General features: G+C 35.0%; 1 protein-coding gene across 2 annotated transcripts in view; it reads right to left on the reverse strand.

Moving 5' to 3' along the window:
- The window catches only part of CERS6 (ceramide synthase 6), a 301,903-nt gene that overhangs the window by 52,360 nt on the left and 237,376 nt on the right, over window positions 1–12,167 (reverse strand). For both annotated transcript variants that reach the window (XM_077883581.1, XM_077883582.1), the window contains exons 7-8: window positions 5,220–5,348; window positions 2,162–2,268 (exon numbers count right to left, since the gene is read on the reverse strand). In XM_077883581.1, the coding sequence (XP_077739707.1) occupies window positions 2,162–2,268; window positions 5,220–5,348 (236 nt within the window). The remainder of the gene's footprint in view (window positions 1–2,161; window positions 2,269–5,219; window positions 5,349–12,167) is intronic.

Consider the following 12,167-nt stretch of genomic DNA (forward strand, 5'->3'; position numbering starts at 1 on the left):
CCTCCAGGAAAAAAATACATACACAAACATGCTTTTTATACAATTTCAGGGGTTTCTAAATGGATTAAGAACCTTCAGCTTGTAAGTTATAAAGACCCAGGTTTCTGTTTCATTTAAGAAACCATTTCTCCTTCCACTTCTAAAGCAATACTCTTAGACTAGGGACATTGACAGAATTCCTATCCTGGGCACAGGGAGTAGAAGAGTCTTGAGCTGATGACCTGTAGTCCCTTCCCAATTCCAGGATTTTCTAACCTAAAAGGATTTTTAAAAATAATTTCACAGTATTTAGGGAAATATTTAAAACACTATTTGCTATTGTTATTCACACTATAATTTTAAATGCTAACATTTCTCATTATACTCTAGGAAACAAAGGTCGTTCAGGCACTAATGCAACTTATTAGGCATATCTGAAAAGGATTTCATTCACTAGATGTACAACTACAATGGGATTGGGTATAGAAATTATTTCTTGTATTACAAACAATAAAATATTTCTCTCCACAAGTTGCCTCTCGAAAAACTTGGCTCCATACGGGGTGTGTGTGGGGGGGTTGCTTGATAGTAGAAGTTCTACAACATTTGCAATGTAATTCTTTTGTATTTGGGTTACAAGGATTTTTCCAAGCAGCTAGGTTAAGGCATCATTAGAGGGGATAGCTATGAGTTATCTTATTGGTAGCATTGCATAATTTCTATATTCTGCAGTCTATGTTCTAGGCAACTCATTGCAGTCTAAACCTAAAGAGCTTTTTTACACATTAGCTAGAGGGAAGGAGAAGGGGTGCATCTAATTTTAATTCTACCCTCAAAGGGAAGTAAGCAAATCAAAGTACTTGAGCATAATGCTTATTTATTTAAAACTCAGGTTCTCCGAAGTCCTAGGTAAGAAAAACTTTGTATCATTCTCTTTAAGAAATATGTCCTGGACTTTACTCAAATTACTTCTATTTAAATGCTTACCACTAGTTCTGTTAATAATCTTGAAAGAGCCCCAATTCTGAAATAATTGCAGATACATTATAGGAAATATTACATGTGTTTCCTACCTACAAGCATATAGGACTATACTGAGGTTTTATAAATGCTTGTTGCTAACGCACAATGTTGCTTCTTGAAATGATTTTCATAATAAGTCTGAGAGCCTCAAGGAGAAGGGGTGTGTGTGTGTAATTTGTTTATGGAATTCCAGTGATAGACATACTCTCTTAAAAATCCCAACTTTATTACGGTTATTTTTCTATTGGGGCAAGTTATTACTGCATCCCTTAATTTCTCAGCTTTTTCCAATTTCCATTGCTTTGATTTCCCATTCAAATCAATTTCTTAAAATGGAAAAGAAAATCTGCCATCAGTGGTAGACTTTAAGTGATATTGAGGGCTCATTTCTTTTCTAGTTCAAGTAATAGCCTTCCAGAAAAAAGATTAATGACATTGGACCTGTTTGCTATAGAGAGAACTGTCAAATTCTATCAAAATCAGTCATATTGTTTCCTTAGCTCTGAGCAGAACAAAAGACATTCAGATATTAAGAGGCCATAGGGAATTTCAGGGGTTAGTTTTAGGTTGTACTTTCCATCTGTTTTAGCTATAAATACAGCTGATGAGGAGAATTACTGACGACATGGTACTCAAACTTCAGTGTGGAGCAAAACCACCAGGAAGGCTTTATCAAAACAGATTGCCAGGACCCAACTCCAAAATCTGTGATTCAGTAGGTCTGTGTTGGGGCCCAGTAACATTGCTAACAAGTTCCCTGGAGATGCTGTTGCTACCAGTCTAGGGACAATGCTTTATAAGCCCCTCGTACAGGAGGATCTCTGATATAGAACTGGTTGCAACATCATTTTTCCTTTATTTATTCAAACTTTCATAGCTAACGGTTTCTGATTCATACTCTAGTCTGAACCCCAAAATGGCACATGGCTTTCTGTTGTCTCCAAACCTCTGTAAGGCACATCCTTCTCTAACAATCCTGCAGAAAATATTAGTAAAGAGTACAATATTTCTGGAAGAGGATATCAAAGCCATTTCTCAAGTTCCTCCCCCACTTTCTTTAAACCTCTTACTAAATATTTGGAATGAAATTCAAAAGCAAAATAGTTCATAAAGTCTATCTGGAAGGGGGGACTCCATCAGAATGAAGATTTATACTCACCAGAGAGGAAATATACCCAGTCGTGTGGTGATAAAAACCATAGCAAACATAACAAACAGAAGATCACAAATTTTCTGAAATTTGGCATAATTTGCCATTTTGGCAGCCTGTGAAAGGAAGGAATGTGATATATTAATTTAGTTAAACTGGTAAATGAAAAGCTTCTTTCAATATGTATGAGTCTCCTATAAGATATAACTTACCAGATGAATAAAATTGCCTGCTACTTTGAAATGTCATGCATCATGCATCAGTATTTATAAATTACCCATAAGTTGACTGAAATGTAACATTAGCTAAAAGTAAAACTACTGACTGTCACAGATTTAATAAAACATTCAACAACCTGAAAAATTCAATTATATGGTTGATCTCAGGAAAACAGAAAAATATGAAAATTCTTGCATTATAGATGACATTAGCAAGCCAAAGACACCAACACAGGAATTTGGCATAACAGGTCAAAGTGAAAGTGCTAGGTAATCCTTTAAAACTCTCTAATGAGTCCCAAATACTGAGGCCACAAACTTTATATAAAATATACGGACGGAACCTTGTTTCATTGTTTTCTCCTTTCTACTTAGAAATAAAGGTTTCCCTTAAACAGGCACAAGGAATATTCTGGGGACACAGTTTCTTGGCTTATTCTTATAAATTTAGAAATAAAGAATATGTCAAGATCATGTTATTTCAATGAATCCATTTAGGTATAATTTTCAAAGTTATGTTAATGGGTCATCTTCTAGATGAAAGTCACTAAGTCACTAATGTTCCAAGTGTCTGTGAGAATTACTCTAATAATTTATGATAGTAAGTTAAGTGACCACTTTTTAAATTATAAATTAGGGAAGAAATTACATCCCTTTTCCTAATGTCTACACTTTTTACAGATGATTCTAAGTAACAACAGGTGACACTGAAAACATAATTTTGCTCGATCACCTTCTTTTTACATTTTCACATAGAATTCACACACACCCACACACAGGGTTATAAACTGAAGATGTCTTGCTGAATTCATAACATTATTTTCTACTTCTTAGAAAGTTAAATTAGCTGAGTCAAACTTGAAAGGACTGTTGATAATATCCACAGACGCTACAATTTTGTAGCTTTAAGTAAAACATAGAGCTATGAGAGCAATGGATTCCTAAGAAAAAATATCTCTTAATTGAGCAGAAGCCAGAGTTCTCAACTTTTAATTTCATGAAGACTTTGAGTATGACATCATGAATTATAGTAAGAAAAAAAGCATCTTCTGCTTCCTTCTGCCTAAACAAAATGGTAAGCCATTTTTCCCTTACATTCATTCAACAGTATTCAATTAAAAAAAGCATCAAACATGGAATTTTTCTGAATGTCTAGGTGATAGATCCCACTTCAAAGAGTTGATGGTTGACATATCTCATTACTTGAATATTCTCAAGCATTAGTATATAATGTAAAAAAAAACATGTGATGAAGAATATTTGCTTTTAAGCCAAATGACTGGCATTTCTGGATTGTTTTTCTTTTCTGGATAAAGTGATAGACAAAGATTCAACCAGCTATTTCCATAGACATTAAAGTTGGCAGATTGTACAGGAGTGATTTCAAAACTGTAGACTGTATAAATCTCCACTTTCAAGCATACTCAGGGCTTAACCGAGTGATTACTGGTTTTCAGGAAACTGCCCTTATACACCTATAATACGTGTATGTTTCTCCTTTAAAAACTATGCTAAATAGAATTTAGCTTAAATCACTTAAAAAAATCATAGTGTCACATTATCATCTGACATATCTAGTCCAGTAGGACTGTTTTTCTCTTTCACAACCTTCTAAGGTGCAGAGTTTTTATTTTTTACTTTTTAAAACATTTTATTTATTTATTCATGAGAGACACACACAGAGAGAGAAAGAGGAAGAGAGAGGCAGAGACACAGGCAGAGAGAAAAGCAGGCTCCATGCCAGGAGCCTGACACGGGACTAAATCCTGGGTCTCCAGGATCACGCCCTGGGCTGAAGGCAGTGCTAAACCGCTGAGCCACCTAGGCTGCCCGGTACAGGGTTTTTAATGAAGCGTTGTATATATTTCAAATCGTGATTAATTATCTTTTTCGTAGATTCAATTTTATCATGTGGAATTTCTGTTTATCCTGTAATAATGAGAGCATCTCTATATTCACAGTGACAGTATATACTTCAAGGCGCAGAACTGTGGGCTGATAAGAATAAAAACTCAGAATACAGATACTAAATGAAATTTCTAGAAGAAATTTGTACTCTGGTAAGTTTATCTTTCACCAGTTACATAAATTTCTTAACATGAAGTAAAAAATATTTTATCTGATTATATAACACTACTGGTTGTATCTCTTCATATGGGCCATAATCAAGAATAAATACTACATCAAAATTTTCCTTGGGATTTTATCTTTTGAAATATGCTAGAAGGATTTTCCTTTCTTTTTTTTTTTTTTTTTGTTACTTTGATAATCCTGAATGATAATGGTTTAGAAAGTTAATCAGAATACAACCAATATTTCCTCAAATACTCTTTATACTTATATTTGGAGAGAACAGTTTTTATATTTAATTGATAATTCATATACATTTTCACTGTAAAAATATTAGGATAAGATGAATATTGGCAGTAAGAACTATGACTAGTAATTAATTTCATCAGGATGTACAACTACCATTAATAACTAAATTGAGTTACATACACTTCCCAGATACATCAGTGTGAAACTTAAACACCAGAAACACAACCTATTCATGTAATGATTTTCCAATTGTAAAACATTCATTTCTTAAGTGTGGGACAGCAAAGGTTTTATTATTCCACTAATAAAGAATGCTAAGATGATGAACATTCTTTGCACAAAAATTAATGGACTAAAGTCTCATTTTACCAATTTAACTTAAAAAAAAAAAACAAAACACTTTGCAGTTTCAAATCCATCATATGCTATCTTTCCCCAGTGCCATCTAGAATAACATGGAAGAGCAGATGGTCTTGGAGATTTCATGAATTCTGGATTTCAAACTCTTAAAGATGAAAGGAAACTTTTACCTCTAGAAGAACATCAGCTGAATCGTGAAGACAGAGGACCAGCGTCCCTACTCGGGCCATATTGTTGACATATGAAAAGGAAATCAAGAAAATAGCTACAAGGTGATGCAGGAACATAATGCCAAAGTCCTTGAGGAAGGAAAAACACAGCCATGTTAGTTCTTAGAGAACAGCAGTATTTCCATTCATCTCTTCCACTATTCAACAAATAATTCCTAAGGTTCTTAACGGACCTAGCACTGGGACTACTAAAATGAGTAAGATGTATTTCCTGCCCTCAGGGAGCTCACTACAGAATGGCAGATACATACAGGGATCCGTGACTATGGAGGATGTGATAAATGCCAAGACTAACACCAGATATAAAGGGTGTTTTGTATGTAAACCAAGGAATTTGAAGCTATGGGAGAAAATGCCTCAGAATTTCAAGCAAAGAAAGACATTACTTGGATTTGTACTTTAGGAAACTCTTTTGGGCAGCATCACAGGTCCAACGGAACCACTTCTCTGACTATCGTGGCTAGGGATTCTTCATCCTTCTCCTGGAATATGTCCATTGGGGTGTTAAAATAATCCTAACATGGCTCTTCTGAAGAATCCTATACAAACAAACTCTAAATTTTAACCTTTACCTGTTCATAGTCATTAGAAAAAGTAATGATTGGCCACCTTTATTTTGGTCAGTTTCAATGGAGCTGGCTGTTGGCCCACAGGAGATCATCTTTCTCTGACACTGATTTATCTCCTAACCATTTGGACATGGTTTCTTATGATATGGAATTTCTGTTGCTTAGAAATACAGACTCTCATTTACTAATATTTTTATTCTGTTTATTTTTAAGATTTATTTACTTGAGAGAGAGAGCATGCAAGTGTGTGAGTGGGGGGAGGAGCAGAGAGAAAGGGAGAGAGAATCTCAAGCAGACTCTTGCTGAGCTCAGAGCCCAATGTAGGGCTTGATTTTGTGACTCGGATCATGAATGAGCTGAAATTGAGAGTTGGATGCTTAAGCGAATGAGGCACCCAGGTGCCCCTTTGCTCATACTTAAATCTATTTCTTCCAAATCTATTACTTGGACTTCTCTGGGATTTAAATGCCAAGATTGGTGTACTTAAAGCCTTAGAAAAATAAGGCTATTCATGAAAAGACAAATAAATTAGCCAAAATGAAAAGCTATTATGACATTGAGAGAGAGAGAGAGAGAAGCACACACACACACACACACACACACACACACACACACACACATCCTCGTTATTCAGTAGCTATTAATGTCATATAGTTTTGGATTTGAAAGGTCAAGCTCAGTGACTTTTAAACGTGTTTGAAACATTTAAGCAATGGCCTTTGTTTAGATCTTGCAAATAACTAATGATAATCTATAAGTAATGAAATATTGCTATTAGGTCTTTGCCACTTATTTCATTGTATAGTTCCTATACTGAAAAATTTTTTAATTATTTTGTTTTAATTTATATAACATGAACCTACAAAGCTATGGATATTTATACTGTTTAAATTCCTGTGATACAGAACCCTTAAAAATGTCTTTTTATGTTTTACAAAACCAAGGTTTAAACAATGATGAAATAAAGTTAAATTTGTACGTTAAACCCAAAAAAACCTTACAATGTTTCAGTGATTCTGTATGTACTCTGGTAAATTTATCCAGAGATTACTTTTCTGGTTGGAAAGTGCCAAACATTTACTGATAACCATACATATTGAGGTATTACTAGGATAAACAATGCATTGGTGTCCTAAGTAAGGTCAAACGATTTTAAAAATGAATTGCAACTATTTCTCCTTTTCAACTAACCTAGTCTCCACATTAAGCATGTTAAATTGATGGTGGATACCACTTTTGAAAAAATCACCTCAACAGTCCATTCCAATTGCCCACAGCAGAACTACAGAATCAAGTCTTGCAAACTATTGACCTACCACTATGCTCCTTCCTTCAGAACCACATTCACTGTACGGTTTTCAGCTCACTGGCAGAAATAATGATCATGCTATTAAATGAGTTTCATGAGTGATCATGTACAGACTCAACAGTTTTACCTACTTCTGATTTTCTGATATTCTTGTGGGATCTAGGATTTTCCTAAATCATTAAAGTTGGACAATACCAAAATGCCTCAGGCATACAATGAAAAAACTGCTCTGATAATGTTTTCCACCGGAAGGTGAAATATCTTCTCTCCAGGCTGTTATTAAAAATTTATTAGGCTCCATTAACCTGGAGTATAGTGTTCTACCAAACAATAGCTACTTCAAAACAAAGCATTCAGTGGAACTAACCCATCAACCAATATTTTAAACTGTTTCCTAAACATAATTAAACGAAAACATACCACACTGAATCCAATAGTTCAGTGAGTTTATGTTTGCCTACGCTCAATACACAGATTTAAAGTCTAACCAGCTGAGTACCTAACCAGAACGACATTTTGCACATTTCCTATTGTTCAGCCCTGAATGACTGCTCTGGATTACTGAAAGAAAACAAGAGTTTTTTTTCTCTATATAGTTAAAAAATGAATAAATATAAATTGATTAGAACCTTACGGGTGATTAGGACCATTTTATAAATTAAGTTTCCTAATTTGTATCTGATAAAAATGTCAATAAACAACACAAAGCTTCTGGCCATATAGCAGGCATCCCTTAAATACAAAAGCCTTGTTTTTGAGACAAAGTTTGCTTTGTGAAGATGATTTCTGCATGTAAATCCCCTGGTCCTGGAAAACATTTATTACTGAGAGACTCAGAGTTATGCCCATGGCAGAAGACCAATTTTCATTATACAGTCATATCTGTATGAATATGAAAAAAGCATGAATAATGAATTTTGTCTTTTACATGTCTGCTTCAGAGAGCATTACAAATACCTTCAATGAAACCATAAATCATTATTTTCTGTGTTACATCTCCTTACCTTGATACTTTTCTTGAAGTAGGCACTGAGTTTGGTCCAAATAACAGTTTTTAAATAAATTGTCAACTCGGACCTTATCAATGCAGGGTAGGAAACTCCCTCCTTAGGTCTGTTATTGCAGAAAATGACTGGTGTGTAGGTAGACACAGGCATGGCTGCAGGAACCTTAGCATCTTAGGTTGAAGAATGTTTTTCTGCATTTTTGGTGGCAGCAATTAGGTAGAAAGATGATGATTTCTTCTTGGCGTTCAGACTGAGGATTGATTCCAAAGACCTTACTGAAAACAGACCGGTCTGGCCACCTGTTTCACTGGTGTGCCCAGCCTCCTGCTGTTCCACCATATTGTTTCTGGGTATCTTCACAGCCAAGATTAAGGGCTCCTTCTATGTTTACTGCTAAATATAGACCCTGACCTCAACCCTCATTCCAGTGGCTGTTCCTATGTTAATTATCAGAGATGGAGGCGGGGGGGGGGGGGGGGGGGGGGGGGGTATGTAGTCATGACTCGAAGTCAATTAGAATGAGTCTGTAATAAAAGAATTCAAGGAAGAGCCATCCATTTTAGAAACTGCTAAGATGATGCTGTTTTTTTCCTTATTACATATTGAATGGCATTTAGAGAACCTAGAATAGCCTCTTGGTCTGTTATTTGTAGCTTCTACAAAAGAAATTCCTGGATTCATGTAAAATTCCAGTTACTTAAGCTCCATTGCCAACTGTTAGAGTGGGAAATGGCATCCTTAATTCGGTTCTCCAGGGGAATTTTTGCAAAATAAAATAGTGGTTAAAGGTCAGAGGGATCACCCTCATGAAAACATAAGTCTGATGTTCTATATGATGGAATTCCCTCTGCAATAATTGGGATGCAAAGATTTGGAAATAATGCTCTGTCTACAGGAGGCACCAGAAATTCATCTTCATGTATAAATTTTTATGAAAGCAAAATCAACTCATTTCTCATTTGGGGAAAAAAATCCTCAAACAATAAGAAACTTGTTCCCTAAATTCCCATTTGCTGGATAAAGTATTCATAATTTTATATAGTTTCTTTTGGGAATAATCTTTGCAACAAATAAAGGAAAATAGTGGTGAACCTTCTGAAAACAGAAATAAGAAGACCAAGATTTTAAGTGATAGCTGATTGTGTATGGATAGTGAAGAATATGAAATATTTCTAAAATGCAGGCAAAGAAAAGGCTCTTCCTTCTCAGGTACAAATGACATGTATTAGCTTTCCTGAACTAAAGAAGTAAAATTAACAAATATAATAAACTTATAATAGAAAATTACCTGAATAGAAATCAGGTAACTAGCACCAGGTTACCCATTTAATAAATTTTCAACTTCTCTAAGGAACAGAAGGACAACATCATAATTTATTTTTCAGAGGGCGAGAACAGAGAGGGAGAGGCCAAGGAAGAGGGGGAAAGAGACAGAATCTTAAGCAGGCTCCACACCCAGCACAGAGCAAACGGAAGGACAGGGGTTCAATCTCACAACTCTGAGATCATGACCTGAGCCAAAATCAAGAGTCAGATGCTTAACAGACTGAGCCACCCAAGTGACTCGGCAACATAATTTAAAACTGATTTCATTATACAGCAACTGCAAAACAACAGTTGAAAGCTCTCATGGCTGTTTTGTTTGGTTTTAAATAGTTGTTGTTGTTGTTTTTTTAATTTGAACGTTCAAGGTAGATAGAAAATTGTGTGACTTTTGACAAAGTAACATATTGTTTTTTATAGAGATCAATAACAAACTGTCTTCCCATATTTTCACTGGGATTTTGCAACCTGAAGGTAAAACTCAGAAAGTTGGAGACAAGCACAGCTGTCCAGGAAGTGGACTACTAGCACATAAGTTGTCAATGTGCAGGAAAGAACGGCCACTCAGGCTCCATCTCCACTGTGGCACAGATGCACAGATGGAGGCGAGGAGGATTTCAGACAAAACTTACATATGGCAAGAATAATCATAGGTACTTTTTCCATTGAGGGGATACGAAAATAGGTTCTCAACCTTTGGCTATAGCTAAAGTCCTGACTAAGAGCATGAAAAAAAAAAATATATATATATTTAAATACATTTTAAAAAGCTAAGAAACAAAAGACTAAAAATCCGTGTAGGTCTTGAGATGATGACTAAAATAAAAATATATTCACAGTGATTTACAAAAATCAGTTGATTCTGATTTGCTCCGTATTAGGCAAGTTGAGGAAAATTATACCTTTCTCTTACCCATATGTCATGTGAAAAGTTCACATAATGTACTTAAAAGATATCAACCTTTGGGTACTTAGAGTCTCCGTCAATTTATTTGGGTATTTTATTTTTAGCTGGCCTTGAATGTTGGTATACTATAAAGAAAACTGGCTAATCGTGCCATTTAAAGAAAGATATTTCAAATAACAAAGCTCTTCAAAAATTGTAACTTGAATTCACTTTAGTTCTCATGGAAAGCCTATGCTTGCTAGGCTTCATGGGAAAATCTGGGAAGGGATAAAAAAAAAAGTATGATTGATTTGAGAAATATTTGTTTAGTTATAAAGTATTCTGGCAGAAATTATTCTGTTATCCCTTCTCTAAAATTCAACCCATGAATAAATCTTCATTTATACTAAATCTACAGTCAAGTCTATTTCAACAATTTTCAACAATAGACTAGATTTTTCCACCTTTGGACTAAATATATACAGACTGAGGTCTTTGCAGATGGTAACTAACTGTCACATACAAACATCATTCTAAAAACGGGTGCCAACACATTGATTAAAGACATCTGAATTTATTAGTTACTATGAAATTATTTTAAAAATATGTACTGGTGTGACGTAAATACCTCTACCAGCCATTCTCAACTCTCAAATCCTCATTATTCAGCAAATAGTACATCTCGGCTACTCCACTTTAGAGCAGAGAAAGGTACAATATGGCCCTCATGCCAAATCTGGCTCTCCATTTATTTTCGTAAGTAAAGTTTTATTAGAACACTGTCACGTTTGTTTGTTTAAACATCGTCTATGGCAGTGTTCTTCCTACAGTAGCAGAGTTGAGTGCTTGCAACAGAGACTGTGTGGTCTGCAAGTTTAGCATGTTTACTATCTGGCCCTTCACAGACAAGTCTGATGGCCCCTACCTTAGAGCCGCATCTAAGGACATATTACGGGAAACTTAAGTCATGGGAGCGGAGATGTGACAAATACATTGTCATGTCCAACTTCATCACATTTTCTTCCAAAAAAGGATGTGCAGGAGATTTAGTTTTCATAGCTATTTTGAAGTAATGTGTAAAATACTACTTTTAAGATTCAGATAAACTAAACTAAAATTCAGATAAACTATAAAAAAAGTTTTGGCAGATAGGTCTGTTGAAACTCTCATGATAAATTAATTACAACTACAACTTCAAGAAGATTTGAAAATCAAGAAGTTTCTTCACTGGTTTCTTAAAACAAAAGCTGTCTGTCTGGAGGCAATATGACTTTCCCTACTGCTAGATGTGCCATTACTTTATAGCTTCTGGGAGCATATATAAAATTAAATAAAGAACCGCTGTCTAAGCAGTGTTTACCCAATCTTTCTCCTGTGTAACATTTATGGTACCATTTCAAGATCAAGAGCTCATAATCTTGTCTCCTATGAATTATTTAGTTAATATTTAATCTTGAATTGATTTTATTACTGTGGAAAGGGATACAATAAAATTTTATTTGTAGGGCAGAAAACAGTAAGATGGTGCTACGAATTCCCTTCCAAGGTGCCTGGCCAGAGAGAAGAACTTAATTTGCAACTCCCTGGAGTCCTCTTTTCATGCTTTCCTTTCCTTTCCCCATTAAGAGTACATTCTCCAAATACACTACGGTTTCAAATGACACAGATATTTTTCTTAATTATATACACATTTTTTTTTCTCCTTGAACTTTGGGTTTTTAGAAATTTTCATCACTAGCAGGCTTGCCAAATCTCAGGTACCTGTAGTTGGAGGCCTTTTAGAGATGCCTTCTG

Source organism: Canis aureus, chromosome 34 (assembly GCF_053574225.1).
Source record: "Canis aureus isolate CA01 chromosome 34, VMU_Caureus_v.1.0, whole genome shotgun sequence".
NCBI classification, from domain to species: Eukaryota; Metazoa; Chordata; class Mammalia; order Carnivora; family Canidae; genus Canis; species Canis aureus.